The following is a 17,423-nucleotide window of genomic DNA, read 5'->3' as shown; positions in this document are numbered from 1 at the left end:
GAAATCAAGAGATTCTTGATGAGAATTGGTGAATGATTAAAAGAGAATTAGAGAATTAATGATTGCGAACGAAAACTGATTGTAGGTGAGAATTCGTGAATGAAAACGGAGTTTTTAATACGTTATTTATAGAGAAAATCAGCCAAAAAGATAAAATATCAAAATAAAGCACTTGGCGCACGCAAAACGAGATTGACGCACGCAAAACAGAGATCGACGCCAACCATTGGCTATTGGCGCCAGGCGCCAACACTAGCGCCAGGCGCCAATGGCTGGCGCCAGGCGCCAAGCCTAGCTCCTGGCGCCAATGCCTGGAGTTAGGCGCCAGGCCTGTTTTTGACGCGTTTTCGAAAATCAGATAAGTTTTTCCGTTCAGGAGGATAAAATTGTATATTTTCCTCGAAAATGCTCTTTGATTTTAATTAAAACTCTGAAAAGTCAACAAAAGTCAATTTATCAATGTTAATTGAATTAGGAATGAAAAGAACCTTCTAGAAGAATCTAGAAGACTAAAACCATTCCTAATTGCATTAGGAATGATAAATCATATTAGGCCCTCCCCTAGATCATTGGGCCGCATATAAAGCTCAAACCGGGCCCAGTTTGGTAAATTGGCCATAACTTCCTCAATATTCATCGGAATTGGGCTTATAATATATCGTCGGAAAGGTCTTTGCAAGCCCCATCCAACTACACTATTATTGGACCCATATCATGGACTAACCAAACTGGATTGACTGTTTTCTTAAAATAAGTTTTCAAAAACAGAGAGAAGAGAAAAGAAATTAAAACTATCCGCAACACTAAACTTTCCACACTTTCGCTTCATTCGATTATGATTCGACGCGAAAGGTACTCATCACTGGATTTGGTTTTTGGGGAGACACAAATGGGTGTCTACAGTAACAAACCTTATTAGTAGTATATAAAAACTATTGGTGAAGGTAGATTACAATTTTTATAGTACAACCTATACAATAGTTATAAATCTACAGATAAGCATTTTTTTTTTTTTTTTTTTTGGTAAAGGAGATAAGTATAGCATATAGATTTAAACAAATACTGTACAAACTAATGATGTATACAAATTAATGTTCTTACAAAAAAGATGCTAAGAAAGTCATGCCACTTCAGAATTACCCTTTTTTACTCGAACAATACTATAGAAAATTATGCATCACTATTTTACTAAGAGCGGATGAGCGATTATTGTAACAAATTTTTGATATTTCTGACCACACAACCACAATAGCAAAGTGTTTTATTTTATAATGATGGGGTAATAAGTGTCAAGTACTAATATTTAAAGTTTTAATAATTTGATTATAATATTAAAAAAAAAAGTGTAATTCAGCCATTAATTTCATAATTAAGTCATTAAATATTTAACAGTTATAATATGAGGCAATTCAACAGTTTTTTGTAATGATTATTTAATGATTCCAATACTTCAATTGAGTCCAAATAATTAGAATAGTAATTACCAACACACAAAAAAAAAAAAAAAAAACACTTTGAATTGCTTCATTTTATAACTGCTAACTTCATTTTATAACCGCTAAGTAAATGTTTTAATGTTGAATACATATATAAATCACTATAATTGACAATTATGGTAGCATTAATAATGTCGGTTACAAACTTTATGGGAGGTTTTTTTTTTTTTTTGTTTTGTTATTGGGTTCGAATGACATGGAGATGACATGACGAAATGTAACAAAAAAAAAATGACACATGGCGGATTGACACTCCTTACCTTTGAGTTATAATAATAACTAGTTATTGACTCGGGCGATGCCCCGGATCATCATAAATTATAAGTTTGATTAAATTAGTTTAGAAGAGTTAATGTTGAATAATATTAATAACTAAAGGAAATTTTGCAAAAAAATAACCTTATAAAAAAATATTGCAAAAAACCAACAATTTTAAAATTTTGTTGCAACTTACCACCAATTCAATGTAAAACAATTGATAAATTTGGCTAAAAAAGTGGTAATATGCAACAAAATTTTTAAAATTGGTGGTCTTTTGCAACATTTTTTTTAAAAGGTGGTTATATGCAGAAAACAAAATTTAAAAGGTGGGTTTTTTTTTTGCAAAATTTCCATAATTAAATGAAAATATAATAAGGGGTCAATATGAAAAGTTTTTCAATTAAATCAAATACTACTGTATTATATAGCATTAAAGTTTGACTAATGAATAGTTTTTGTTAAAAAAACGTTAAACATTAATACAATTCAATATGGTGAGAGAAGAGAAATGACACATAGGATGACATGTAGTGCATATGTGGCATATGAGAGACACATGTCGTGAGCATGTTGTCCCCATGAGTTTTAATAATATTATTATATAGATATTGATTCAATAAATAAATCGGGCATCGTACGGGACACCAAACTAGTATTTAATAAAACATATACTCTCTATCTGTCTCCTATTTTAAAGCAAAAGTACCCACATGTTGCATGCATGGTACCTTTTTCACTTTTTTTTTTTTGTTTTTTTTTGTGTGTGTTGGTTTGCGTTGCTAAATTAACTTAGTAAAAATAAATAAAACCGAGGGAATGACAATAAGATAAGTAGTGCAATATATAGCCTTTAGGGCTAAGGATAAGCATTTAATATCTTTCTTTAAATTACTCAGTATTAATTTTGAAATGCATGACAAAATCACGCGTAAATTAGTGTAATTAATGTTATGTTATCATTTTATTTTTTATTCTTAGCTTCTTCTGTGTAGTATAGCCCTAAGGGCTATGTATATTTTTTTTTTGAATAATTGAGGGCTATGTATATTATTTTCCTAATAAGATATACTCCTAAGATTCCATTCAGGAAAAAAAAAAAAAAGATACACCCTAAAGGGTTGAATATGCATGGAAAATACTCCTTTTATCAAAAATTGATCTTCATGTTTTGATTTTTCCTTGGTAAAAAATTTTGACAAAAAATGCTTCATTAATATATATAAGAAACTTACAAATTTTTATAAGTGGTCGGTCACACCATTGTATGACCACTTTATCATATAAGCACTTCATTGAGTAATGTGGGTTACGAGTCCCTTATGACGATTAACAAATGGGGTTACTACTATATAAGTGGTGTATGTTATTAATTTTTTGATAATCAAAATAATATAAAAGGGGTTACCCGAATAAATAAATGAGCTAAATTTCGTTAACACATAATAAGGAAATTGATGGTCATAGTAAATATAATACCAAATCCAAACTTAATATGACTTATACAAATTCATTGAAAAATCAAAACCGCTACACTGACAGCTAACCTCTACCCATTACTCGCTACTCTAACAACTATTCGCTACTTGACCGCTAAAATCTACCCGTTAGGCCGTTAGTCCGTTACTGCCGCTAATTTTCGCCAAATAGAACCTAAGAGAAAGTCAAGAATTTATAATATTTCTTCTTACAAGTTCATGCTCATCTTAAAACCGTGTGGCCACGAGCAAACTCGTAGAACATCACACATTCACACCCATACAAATTCATACATCAACATAACAGAAAGTGTCTCAGAAGTTTCATGAAAGATGGGCACATGTAATAACTTCCACCACATCTCAAACACACAAAAATGGAAAATTATAGTCAAGTTTTACTCACTCCAAAACAATCTATTTGGGCAACTTAACCTTACTATTTTTGCAAACCTCATATTTTGACGCCTTCACACACCAATTTTGTAACGCTAAGAAATTTACTAATCAACGGTTCATAATCTTTTCGACCCAAAAACAAACAGCTGACTATTTGTACTAATAAACCAATAATATTCCAATAATCTCTTCATTATTTTCTTCTTACCTCTCTAGAAGAAAACCCAAAAAAACAAAAAACAAAAAAAACCAAAAAAACAAAAAATTCAAAAATTATTTTATTCATCTCATATTCTTTGAATATTAATAATTTATAGAATTTTAAAAGTTTCCCATCTTATATTTCTAATTTTTTTGCTTGAAAAACCCAGTTGCAAGAAAGTAACTTTGGTTGATCACAGGCATTGAGCTGTTTGTGTTACAAGAAGTACAATTTTTTTTGGTGAAATAAAGAAATATGGTTCAAATTAAGGAGTTGTATCCTCTATAATTACTTTTTATTTATGCTTCACTTTTAAAGCTTTATTGGATATAGTTCTCTCCTTTAATTGTTGTGTAGTTGATTAGCAATGATCGCATTCTTTATTTTGTATTGTAAGTGTTGCATAAAAGCATAATAATCTTCCATCATCTTTGTTGTTGCTAATAGAATTTGCCTTTGTGTTCCTTTTATTACCCTGAGAAAGTTACTACCCCGGTTTAGATTTAGTTGTTACATTACTAGTTCAATTTGTATTATTGTGGTAACAATTCATTTCATAAGGAGGGAGTTTTGTTGTGTTTTTTTTTTTTTTTTTTTTTTTTTAAACTGTTAAGCATTTTAGAGTAATTAGGCTTATCATTTAAAGTTTATAAGACATGAGATGAAAATGTCATGGTTTTATACGGTTATGAAATAATTTCAATAAATCTATGTGATTTGAACATAAATATGATATGGTATTCTAGTGCAATAATAGCTGTTACATATTCATGTTTTGGTCGGTTTTATTCAAATTCTGCTTGTTACTTGCAGTTGCTAAATAAAGTTATTACTACTATTTTCTATTTGATACATTTCATGATCAATATATTTCCAAAAACTTCCTTAACTCTGACCTGTTGATGGTTTAATTTGGTGTGTCCCTTAGTCGAATTATCATGCCTATGTCACTAGCTGAGGTAAAATATAGAGATTGAGAATGTCCAATTTCTACTGATTGAGTTTCTGAAATTTTGTCTCGAGTTGGTCTAATAATGTTATTTTCCTATCATGTTTTCTGTCATATGCAGTATGAGGTTGCACAAATGTATATGGTTCTAAAAATGCAACAGGAGAATACAACAAATACAGAAGGAGTTGATGTCCTGGAGAATAGACCTTTCGAGGATAACTTAATTGGAAAGGGTCATTACACATCAAAAGTATATAGTTTTCAGAGGTATTATTAAACTCTAACTGTAAATAAGTTAGTAGATCATTCGAGGTTCCTATAAAGATTGTCTGACACTGTATGTGTGGATCATTTGAAGACCCCTGTGCTTTAGCAAACATCTATGTGTGCACATTATGTGCTTCCTACTCTTTTCTCCATATCTTTCTTTAATGCATTGGAATGATGTGAAAATTTGGCCATAAATCGTAAACAGGAGAAACTTAATTCAATGAGCCACACCAAATTTTAATACTAGAACTAACATGTCTTACAGCTACAGATATCTCAAACAGGACATTTTATTTCATTTGATTTTCGCCTTACATGTGCATACGTGCTTTGTGGACATGTTTACATGATGCTTAGCTGAATTCTCTGACTTCTTTACAGTCGTATTTTGATTTAATCAATAGAACATGATGTAAATTTTCATTCTATTTTAGAACCTATCACCTTCTGATACAGTCTCGTTCATAAACTTTGAGTTGCATCCAGTTTCATTAGTTAATCTTGTCTGGGAGCTTTTGCTTTCTTTTAGAACAAGTCTTAATTTTTCACTAGCTTCTTACAAGCTATAAATTGTAGTAGGTTGCTTATTATTTATTACGTCTTACTCATTTACTCAATCATTTTCTTCTCCTTATTAACCTTTTACTAGTTTAATTTTCTGGCAGCTCTGCTGCCTGTGCACCATGCATGAATTATGCTTTCATAGTCATGGCTGCTTTATATTACATTGCTTCTTATCATTGTAGAAAACTTAAAATCAGAAGTCGCCCTTATTAACTTCTGGTTCTTCTTTAAGTTGCATGGCATTAGCTATTAGTCACTTCATTTACGATATATTCTGCTTCTGCAGCAAAATCCCCTCTTGGCTTACCACATTTGCACCAGCAGATTCCCTCCTTCTAAAAGAGGAAGCCTGGAATGCATATCCAAAATGCAAATCAGGTTACCATATATTCAGAATTTTGTTTTCTTCTCACAAACTTGTTATTCTTATAATTTATACTGATATGAATGTTCTGTCTATATGCTACTGGACCTGGCCTGGAACTCCAGTGATTAAGGTAATTATCCTGCTGATATAATCTTGAATTTCTTTTTTGTTTCTCTTTGTTGATACATCTGCTTACTAAGTACTTATTATACAGTGTTCAAGCTTGAGCAAGCTGCTTCTTACTATTGATACGATTCACGTGGCAGATAATGGAAAATCAGAAAATGTAGGTGTTATTGAACTTGTTGCTATAGCAGACTTTCTATGCATTCTAGTTTCATATGGACTCGTGATTACATACTTGAGCTACATAGTGAAAAAATAACATCAACTGTCTAAACACGCTTCTTAATAAGTAAAGAGGACATCTATGCTAAAAGAGTAAAAGTGATATCAGCAATGCATGTATATCTTGTTCCAAGTCACTTGTGGACTGCACTGGCCTCGGACCACTGACTTGTAGTTGTAATTTTACAGGTACACGGTCTAAATAAAGATCAGCTGGCATTGAGGCAGGTGGAAATTATTGATATTGCATCATCTGTTAGGGACTATTGGAGCTATTTGGTTGGTAGTTGTAATGTCGATTTGTCCAAATTTAAATCAACAAGGACCAATCGTGGACCTTTAGTGGAAGGCTGGAGAGTAAGTCTACAATTTCTCACTCTGTAGATTGAAGTAGGACCTCGTACCATCAACTCATTTATCCTTGTATAAATTTAAATACTCCATAATTTTATAGAAAATTGATTGTTAAGTTAATGCCCAATACATAGATCATATACTCCATAGTATTACTAAAAGTTTTTTATAAGGCTCTTAAATGTTGATATTTGGGCATTTGTCGATGTATGCAGGATCGCTGCAACCCTGTTATGACAGCATATAAATTAGTAACGGTTGATGCTCCATACTGGGGCTTTGGTAAACGATTGGAGCAAGTGCTGATGGCAGTAAGTGGCATCAATCCTTATTGTACTTTTACATACAGTTATAGTTGCAGTGTCTTTACCTGATTTCCTTAGAACTAAGGTTATGATAGGTTTGGTAGTATTGATATGATCGGCTAACACAGGCAAAAAAGGAGTACTATCTAAATTGCGAAGAAACTGATAGTTTAAAGTTTTCATCTTATTATCATGTGATTTCTTATCACAACCATCTTAAAGTCAATAAGCAACTAAGCTGAATATCTCATGACCTAAGAGATACTGCTTTGGTACGTTAAACCTTTTGTATAGGTCATAAGTAACATATTCTTTGTATATAATGTAGTGCTTAGGCTAAAAGGTCGAAGTGCAATTTATTTTCTGGCCTGCAATGGGTCTTGTATAGAATAAAAGTGACCCCATGTTACGACTCACTAGTTAATCAGCACTCTGTCTCGAGACTCACTGAAGTTACAACAACTTTGATTTCTTGTACGATATATGACACATTGGTTCACAGTTACAAACATATGTTGACCTCAAACATAAACATATGATCACCAATTTTCTTACAAACGTATGTTGACCTCAAATATAAACATATGATCACCAATTTTCTCTAATCAGTTAAGTGTGATAGTACTACTTTATACAAGGGCACTTACTTTTAGCTGTTGAGATTTTCGTTAATGCTGTTAGTTTTTCAAGCTGAATACATGTAGTTTGCAAAAGCATTTCTGGAAGGTTTTAGCTAATGGCAAGGTTGCAAGTGTTGTGTCTTTAAATGTCTGAATATTATTATTATTATGGTTAATCTGAAATAAGTTGGCCTGTTTTTTGTACTTTGTATGCATACTTATGTACCTGCAAACTCTTTGAAAGGGTGAGAGGGCGCTTTTTCTTGAAACACACAGCAATATTTTTGCCTGGATTGACGAGTGGCATGGGATGAGCATTGAAAAGTTGCGAGAGCTTGAGGAACAGCTTTATTCATCATCAAATGAGGTAGGATTTGTTTATTTAAATTTGATGCAGATAGAACGCGCTTATTCACCTCACCTGTAACATTCTGTTACTCTTTTAACATTAAGTTCAGTCGTTCAGAAGTATGATAACCTCATTATAACCTGGCAGTTCCGGCTTTACCCTGAACTTGCAAAAGTTTTGTGTGCTTGCTGCTTTTTAACCAATAATCTCCAGGCACTTGAGAACTTGTTCATTTTAATAGAACTTTGTGAGAACATGCTGGATTTTTATTTTTTTTCCCCTGAAATTTGGTGAATTTTCTGCCTTTAATACTGTTAATTGGTCCTTTAAAATGGATGTTGAAAATCAGCATCTTGTAATATAAGGCTTGGAGATTAAGATATTTGTACATGGGGGTTTTCCACCAGATTACAATGATAATTTCTGACCATATTCAGGTCTACTTATCCTCAGGTGCTAGCAAAAATGTAACCTTTAGATCCTTATTGAAAGAGTTCAAGTCTCCTCTTAGGCTCATAAAAGGGCATGATTGTATTATCAATACATCGGCTAGATAACCTATTTGAATGCGACCTATGTGAGGCCTTATAGCGGCTTTCTAAGCTAGGCTTGTTTCTTGTATGTTAGCCTGTTGGTCATTTCTAAAGATAAGTACTCTTTCAGTCTTTCCAATCTTCCATCCAGTACTATTCTTAGTTTTACGGGTCATGGGATGTTAAGAAACGGTTGCTAGCGTTTTACTGTAACGTACGTTTTGATCTCCCGAGATGGCCCTACTTAGAAAGAGAGTGATAGGAGGGATGTTTGAGAAATGTACAAATCTCACTGAGTCTTATGGTGAATTCTAATTGTATTTGTGTCCTTGATTATTATGAAGGATTGAAATAATGTGGTTATAATATTGCGTTGATTTGCATTGTTGCAAGTACTGCATTGCACACTGCAATTTGATGCTGCTGGCCTGCTGCTACTTTGTATGTAGGTTGAATGGTTGGTAGGACAAAAGCTATTTTGCCTTAAATTTGATACCCTTTTCCCTATATTTGGTATCATTGAACACAAGGAATTTGTTTGAGATTTATAAAACTATAATCTATGCTCATTTGGTATAGAGAGAATCACAAGGGCAATGATGTGTAGACGGGATTTAATCCTAAGACTTGAATATCACCCCCCTCCCCCTCCCAAAACTTTTACCTACAAAGATAGCTGGCATCCATACGACAAAAGCATTTGTGCCTTGGTGCATTGTCATCTCATTTAGCAACTTTTGTCGATTTTCTATGTTGCAAGTTGTTCCCTCTTTTACTCATTTCTTACTCGATATTACTTGTCACTTAAACATACACACACACCGATGAAATATTAATAGTCACACGTTAATAACAAGAGTATATAAGTGAATAAGTAGATGCAGCTTTGAGTCTTTAGTTAAGGGAGTAGTAAGACCTCATTCTTCAGGTTCCTAGAATATTGCATATCTTGATCATAGGGCTTTCTTGTGAAGTTGCTTAATTAATGAGTTTTCGACAAACCCTAGACAGATTATCTGATGCAAAGTTTCTCGGTTCGTCGTATGATGTACATTTCATGTCTCTTCGTATGTATTATTCTAATAAGAACTGGTTAAAAGTGACTTATTCATAATATATTTGTTGCAATATTTTTTCGGAACAGGGTAGTATGATACCAGTGCCTCTGAAAACTATGGATGCTCTCGATCGAAAATGTTCACTGGAGTGTAAGGATGCAAACTCTCAGCTTAAGCCCGAAGACCAAAACTTTGCTCTTGCAATGTCTGATTGATAGTATAGTCTCCTCTGACCCAATCCATACTTTGAGAACACTAGGAGAAATAATGATAATTTTGTTATAGAAAGTGTATTGAATTGCATCTTGTTATGTTGTAATTGTCTTGTATAAATCCTCGTGTCCTCTATAAATATTCTTTTTAGCAAATGAGAATAATGAGTTATATAGATTTTGGTTTCAAAAAAAAAAAAAAAAAAAAAAAGTCATATACTTCATCCGTTTTCTTTTACCTGCAACACTTCCCTAAAAGGAAATGTCATTATAAAAGGAAAGTTACTAGGAAAAACTATACTATTTCCTTATTTAAAGCACATGTCCCACTAAATTACACTCCTAACAACTACTCATCATATTTTAAAATTTATTATATCGTAAACCCGTCTTTCTTAATTACCGCGCTAAAGGGTGTGTTGCATCTAAAAGAAAACGGAAGAAGTAAATTTTAGTGGAGAAAAAAGGCATAAAGTATCTGTAATTTAATTGAATAGACGCATGTGAGTACTTTTGTAAAATGAGAATACATTAAGAGTAAGAACCATTATCCATCATGAAATTATGAGGAACTATGAATATTTCAAAATAACAATAACTAAGCGATTCAAACAAATAAAGGATTAGGGGTGTAATAAAAAAATTGTTAATTTTTCAATTACAATCATATTGTTTAGGTTTGTTGAGTTGATCTTTAACAAATTTTACTTCAGTGTAATTTTATGTCTACCAAATAACCACTTAATCGCAGTAACATGTTTCTTAGCGCTTTAACTCTACATTGATATATTTCTGTGTATTAGTTTAGCTTTGTTAATGGTCCAAATGTAACAAAAGAGCATATATTTCTACAAATTTAAGCTATTTCATGATGGATACAAAGTTCATACACTCCCCAGTTCGGAGATCCACAAAATGGTTACATATCTTGATGATAAAGTACATCCCTTGTACAATCTATACGCCAAACCAATTCCTCCATACAAAAAACCTTGAGAAAAAACAAAATGACATTCGCCAAATATGAAGCCATGGAGAACGTACATACAACCCCATTTCTGTCCCAATATATTTAAACAACAGAAATCGCTACATACCACAATGATAGATGGTTTTAGAAATGCATTGCAGTAGGATGTGACTTGGTCATCCTGGTTTCGCCATAGGACTCGTCGTTGTCCATCCTCTTGTTGTTTCGGAGAGCTGCATAAGCAATAACATAGAAGATGACAAGGAGTATTAGTACGACGATATTGATCACAGACACCTTTCTCCAGCTGTGCTTCAGGCTTGCGAGAACACCAGCCTTGCAGGAGTCACAACCGTAACACAACTGTCGTTGGTCATTGCTCCATCTTGCACAGTCTGAGTTGGTTCCTACGAGCCCGCCTCCTGGTCCCCATAAGGTTTCATTCACATATCCATAACCACAATCTGTTGGTGGCTTGCAACACCCAGACTGCCAAAATGGCCAGAGATACACAGAGAGTCAGAGATATTGTAAGCATCATTAGTACTAAAGTTATAATACGAAGAAAACATACTTATTTAACCAGTAGCTAATCTTACATACAAGTCATTTCTCCAGAAGCAATTAAGCTAGAAAATAGATTGATCGATCCAGTTTTGGTTTCAGTTTAGAACGAGTCATTTTTTCAGGTTTGCAGTAAATTAGTTAATTATGGATTTAATTCGACATACAGTACTTATTTAAGGGTCGAATCAACCCATTTACAACTCGAGCCAGAATTGAGCTAATCCAGTTTCAGGTAAATATAGTAAGAAATATATAAATAGCATTTTTTACATGGATCATATAATATTAATGAGCCACAGTAATAAATGGTATAATAAGCTTCTGGTTAATGTAGGGCCATATGTGGTTGGATTAAAGAGATTGTATTCCATGAATGAATAATAGAATGACTGTGTCGAAATGAAATTAGTGCCAAATTTGATTGTAAAAAGAAGATTTGTTGCTTACAGGAATACATATGGTTTTGAAGACAGGAAAATCAAGGGTTAAAAGAGCTACAGGAAAAAGATAGATTGTGTTTAAGCAGTAACTGATGTAAGCCACAAGAAAAGAAAAGTACTGGGACCCAAGTCTTTTCATGTTGTAGTTGAAAACAAAAAAGAATTAAACTAACAAGTTCACGTAACACCCTCTAAATCGACACTAAAATACCTACGGAGTAACAAAAACCGACATAAAGTTGCTTATAAGAGAGAAACAAAAAAAACTCTACTCCGATAGTTTTATTTGGTGTTAAATACGTAGTAGTAAACATGTTAGCTATTTCGCCTTACTCATAGGAAAAGGATGACGAACATAGAAACAACTAGGTAGCTCTTAGAGGTACTTTTCTATATGGGTTGCCAAACATATGGGATATGGCCCTTCAAGAAGTCATACATCACCTAAATTGGGTAATGGGCAACTTTCCTGTGTTTGAAAAAAACAAGAATACACCGTTTTAATGATGCAGGAAGCATCGTTATTTTTGTTTGCAAAGTTCTCAACATATTTTCATGGAACTGCAAGTCTGCAACTGTATGTGTTATATTGTTTGTAAAGAGTGGCCCACTAGAGCGTTAGAATATATGTACCTTATATAGTCCTCAACTAGAAAAGGCCCAATTTAGTACTGTAATCACTTTTTAATTTAACACCTTATATAGTCCTTCATATATCTTATTTTCAGTTACAAATTAGACTTTATAGATGCATCGCAATAATTTATTTGTGAATTCATCAAAGTAACCTCTATATAGAATTATAGATGCATCAACTTTTTTTTTTTTTTTTTTTTTTTTAAGGTAAGAAGAAGGATCCATAACATCTCACCAGTCCAACAAATTTATATTAGTGGGCTAAACCCTTAGGGAGTGGACTGAAGGGTACAGAATCCCCAATCCCTAACCCAAAGTGCTTCTAGTGAGGTTTTATATCACAACCTTAATACAAACATTTTTACTCGATGGATTAAGCCTTGCTTGATAATTGTGTTATCAATATGATTTGATCCAAATCTATATTGTCCAAAACATCACAAATATGCAGTATTTCAATGATGACTTTAAATTCTAAACAAAGCTTGAACTAGGATATTAATACTATATATATACATGAATTTATCTAAAATCACTATTTTATCAATAATAAGTTCATGACTATATGCCAATAAAGCCATAAGTTATTCAAGAGAAAAGCCCAACAATAGGCCATAAGTTACCTAACTCTAACTTTAAGAGCATTAATCTTTTAATTAAATGACATTTTCCACCTCGTTGACCTATCATACATTGGTGTGGGTTTAAACTAAAATATCTACAAGAATTATGTAGTGAGTAAACTCATAGTTATCATGATATTGTTAAATCTATCCAAATCAAATTTTCTCCAAGTGCTATAATATCTCACTTGACCTTTGTCTTGATTGATTAGCATGATGTATGAGTGTTCGTATGAGTTTATGACATCTCACCAACCCAAATCATGTAATAGGGATTTTTTTAAAGCGTTACTTTGACTATTTACTTCTCTTCTGCACATTATTCGCTAGATACGTGAAGTGTATGACATCTTGCCAACACTTGACTAAACTATACTTCATTTGTCCTTTCAACATTTGGTTAGAATTAAATGAAAATTACTCCCCTGTTTCTATATACAATATTCAATTTTGGGCACGTAACTTTAGAATATGAATTGTAGTAGGATATTGTTGATTAAGATCAACATAAAAATATAGTATAAATATGTAGTAATTTATTGTTTAGGGTAAGTAGATGAAAACTTAGTCGGAGTAAAAAACTACTTTCGTTGCTTTTTAGTTGCAACAAAGAAATATTTTATATCTCATAAATAATGAGTATTCCTTTATTGCAACTAAAAGTAACAAAAGTGGTAGGATACTTGAATTAAGTGGATTAAAAATTAGTAGATGACAAACCCTTTGCCCAAATAAAATAGGAAACTTTTATTTAAAGACAATTTTATGTAGAGATGGAAGGAGTATAAAAATAACTACAAGATAAAATCTTTTCGAGTTTTGAAAGAACATGTGCATAAATTTTTACTACTTTCTCCCTTCCAAAACGAATTGCAACATGGAGGGAAAGCATAATAAGAATAAGTGTAGTTTAGTTTAATTTTATCTTAATTTAAACTTGTTTTATTTGTAAATATAATCCTTTTAACACTTATTTTTTTAAATTAAATGAAATAAGATGAGCAAAACATCATCTAATTTTGTAAGAAAATTATTTTCTCCTCTATATTTTTGCATGAAAAGTCATGCACTTAACAAGTAGACACGTATATAATACTAATAAAAAAACTTCAAATAGAAGTACTCGTGTATAATTATTGGTATATATCAAATTATCAATATATATTCATTTGTATTTTTAGATAAAGTGGCCTTTGGGAAACAAGTTGGGGTCAAATTAAACGAAGCGTAAAGAAGGTAGGTAAAGTGAAACGGACTATTTTAGACTCCATGAACTAGAAAACAAACAAAGGGCAAACGAATGCCTTCTCAGCAAGATTCCAAATACCTCAATTTACTATTTTTCGCCGTGAAATAGACACAATAAAGTAGCAAATGCATGTATATTCAATCACATATTCAAAAGCAAAAAAGAAAGAAAAAAAATATCCCATACGTAATAGTAATATTAGTAGTTAAGGCTTGCTTTTATTAGTGGAATATTCTATACACCTAGCCCCACACACAAATATTTGTTTATATCATCATTTTACGAAAACTCGAACCTCCTCAAAAACAAAAGGATTGCTTGAGCTTCAAATTCTATTATAAACCCGAGTGTAAACCTATATAGTCCACGAAAAATCTAATGAGATGGACGCCATATCCACTAGCCAAGTGTAACTTTGTTGTAATTATAGTTATATGGATATAAATCTTTAGTTTAGTGGTGACGGGTAGGATAAACTTTTCATCTTTTTGGTCTTTAAAAAAGCTAACAATTAGGATTCATTTTTTCGATCTTGCAATAATTTTCAACACATATATTTGTATTATATAATCATATATTGTTATACCTAGTTGACTAAATCATTAATCTACGTTATATAGACATGCAAGAGTCCAAGTAATTTCCTATTTTAATGTTTTAAAATATCTTCATTCATCTCTAATTTAGTGATGGTGCATGGCCCTCCACACCTCATCCCATGTGATGCATCCCAAATTTTGCATTTATTAACAGATAAGCTTTCACCATGATGAACCATACTCTCTTAATAATAAACTTTTATAAACAAAATCAATCACCAATCTAACTTAAAAGTTAAGATATTTATTAGTATTACTACCCATTCACGCAACATTAATTTCTTTTTTGAATTTTACTTGTTGTACTGCAACAATTATTTCGTACCAATAAAGATCAGATCTGAATTACCCGACTCAAACTTTAACTAATTCGGAGTAGTAGGTCTCGAATCTTATTAAACCCGATCCTAGAATAAAAAAATCTTAAAGCAAGGGTACAAGTACAACGACTCAAATGTGAGTATGCAACCCGACCCAAAACAACCCCGACGTGATTTAATTTGAACCAAATTTCATATGAATCAATATTTTTATTAAAAAAAAAAGTCTCATAATAATTTGGATGACCCAATAAAACAGAAAGAGAAGAAAAACAGTTTCACTTTTCTTTTGCCCAATCATTTTAGATTGGAAAATTTTAAATAATTGAGGTTTGCAAATTTTAAAATAATTGAGGGTTAAAGTATGTATTGAATGTAGCATACTGTGTCAGTAATTGCTAAAGTTATATTTCAACCGCCATAAATTTTTCCAATATTTGTAGCATACACCTCAGAACAAACTATTGCATTCATCATTTTTTATTTTTAATAAATAAAAATAAAAATAAAAATCCAATCAACCAAAAAGACAGCAAATAGTGACACAACTTGTAATTTTTAATCCAAACAAAATTAAACTTAAAATCTAAATATATTTCTAATAAATAAAAAGACCCTTGAATCCAATCAAATAATCAGATAAAATAAGTAAAGCTCAGCAAAAATTAAAAGGGTAGTAATTAACAACTAAATTGTATACTACGGAGTAGTACTAATTACCCTTTTAATTAAGAAAACTAATACCCTTTAATTAAAAAATTATAAAAAAATGAAGAAATTACCTCAATAGGACTAAGTTTTCTGGAGAAGAACATATCAGAAGTTTCAGGAACACCATGAAAAGTCCGACCCATTTTACTACAAACCCTTGAATCCCTAATACAAGAGCTAAGTTTAGCCCAATAACCCGGATCCGAAACCTTCCTTTCAAGCCAACCCGAATAATCCTCCAAATTATACTCCAAATAAGCCCGGTTTAAAACGGGTCGACCCGAACCTTTATCCGTCACAGCATAGGCAAAAACAACGAACCCGATTAAGGCGGCGATGATGAAGAACATTGCCCACATGTAAAGGTACATGAGGAAAGTGTTCCTGTAACATGAGCCAGCAAAACCAGCTAATGAAACCACCATTAATGAAACTCCAATTACTATTAATGGCCATTGAAGAAATTTTATACAATCTGTTGAGTTTGCTTTGCTACTTAGCCATATTCCTCCTGCTAATATTGGGATTGAGAGTAGAAATGTTAGGAAGTTTACTACTCCTATTAAATGGTTGCTTGCTCTCATGTTTTTTTTTGTTTTTTTTTTTTTTGGAAATTTTGGTGGAATATTTGGAGAAAACTAAAGAAAAGATGTTGAGGTGTTGGCTTTTATGGGAGTTTGGAGGTTTTTGAATTTTTAAAAATAAAATGTGTTTTTCTTTTTTCTTTTTTATTTTTTAATTTTTTTTTATTTGATGATTTTGGTTTTTGGGTTTTGACGTAGAGTGTGTGAGTGTGTATGGTGTGAAACTGTTTGTTTGTCTATATAAGGTAGTGTGTGAGATGCAAGGTTTGAGGAGGAGAATAGGATATTTTTTTTATAAGGGGGGTTAAAGTGGACGGTGACGCCTCAGGGGGTTGCTTCCGAGGTTACGGGGAACGCGGTAATTGGCGAACCGGTTAGATTTGTTAAAATTGAGAACGGGGTTGTTTGGTTACACAAAGAAATTGGGAAAAGTGGAAAATTATGGGAATTTGAAAATGCATGAGTTGTTTGGTTGACAATAAAAAGTGTAAATGAGGGAATTGTAAATTCATGGGAATTGTGATTTCCCACAAAACATGGGAAGTTAATTACCTAACCCTAGACCTGGCAAATAGGTTATTTGGGTCGGGTATGGGTCGAGTCACATCGGGTTTCGGGTCGACTGATAATCGGATCGGGTATCGGGTCAACACTTCGGATCAACTTCGGATCGGGTCAAGTTTGGGTCGGGTCATTTTGGGTTGGGACAATTTTCGAGTCGGGTCAGATCAATTTTCGGGTCCAATTTTCGGGTCAACTTCGAGTCGAGTCATATTCGGGTGATTCATTGGGTTAAATTCAACTCTGTACATATATTTACCTATTTATTTTTTTTGACGAAAAAACTCACTTTATTTATTAAGGCTATTTTTTCATGGATTATAGTAATTGTTTGACTTTTATTAACCTTTTTTTTTGTGTGTTTAGACTGAGAATCACTTTCAGGATCTCCTGAAACT

The 17,423-nt window shown here is 32.5% G+C and overlaps 2 protein-coding genes across 2 annotated transcripts; one reads left to right on the top strand and one right to left on the bottom strand.

The window, feature by feature from the left end:
• Nucleotides 1-3,568: 3,568 nt before the first annotated feature.
• On the top strand, nt 3,569-9,976 carry LOC110700928 (phosphatidylinositol transfer protein 1-like). The gene is made up of 10 exons (XM_021878494.1): nt 3,569-4,108; nt 4,762-4,792; nt 4,904-5,052; nt 5,906-5,997; nt 6,109-6,116; nt 6,201-6,272; nt 6,524-6,691; nt 6,904-6,999; nt 7,858-7,980; nt 9,640-9,976. The coding sequence occupies exons 1-10, from the start codon at nt 4,089-4,091 to the stop codon at nt 9,766-9,768; spliced, it is 888 nt and encodes a 295-aa protein (XP_021734186.1). The 5' UTR covers nt 3,569-4,088; the 3' UTR covers nt 9,769-9,976.
• Nucleotides 9,977-10,593: 617 nt separating this feature from the next.
• Nucleotides 10,594-16,464, bottom strand: LOC110700929 (tetraspanin-3-like). Its single transcript, XM_021878495.1, has 2 exons — nt 15,952-16,464; nt 10,594-11,224 (listed from the first exon to the last, which is right to left on the bottom strand). Exons 1-2 carry the CDS (start codon nt 16,462-16,464, stop codon nt 10,880-10,882), a joined length of 858 nt encoding a protein of 285 aa, XP_021734187.1. The 3' UTR covers nt 10,594-10,879.
• Between the last annotated feature and the right edge of the window lie 959 nt (nt 16,465-17,423).

The sequence above is a fragment of the Chenopodium quinoa genome, unplaced genomic scaffold (assembly GCF_001683475.1).
Source record: "Chenopodium quinoa cultivar QQ74 unplaced genomic scaffold, ASM168347v1, whole genome shotgun sequence".
NCBI lineage: Eukaryota > Viridiplantae > Streptophyta > Magnoliopsida > Caryophyllales > Amaranthaceae > Chenopodium > Chenopodium quinoa.
This window is presented reverse-complemented; position numbering and strand designations above follow the sequence as displayed.

Excerpts from the sequence above, each read along its gene's own strand:
- LOC110700928 (XM_021878494.1), top strand. The coding sequence starts at position 4,089 with ATGGTTCAAATTAAGGAGTT. Across the intron at positions 5,053-5,905 it reads AAAGTATATAGTTTTCAGAG|CAAAATCCCCTCTTGGCTTA; the intron begins GTATTATTAAAC and ends CTGCTTCTGCAG. Across the intron at positions 7,000-7,857 it reads TGGAGCAAGTGCTGATGGCA|GGTGAGAGGGCGCTTTTTCT; the intron begins GTAAGTGGCATC and ends ACTCTTTGAAAG.
- LOC110700929 (XM_021878495.1), bottom strand. The coding sequence starts at position 16,464 with ATGAGAGCAAGCAACCATTTAATAGGAGTAGTAAACTTCCTAACATTT. Across the intron at positions 11,225-15,951 it reads GAAAACTTAGTCCTATTGAG|TCTGGGTGTTGCAAGCCACC; the intron begins GTAATTTCTTCA and ends CCATTTTGGCAG.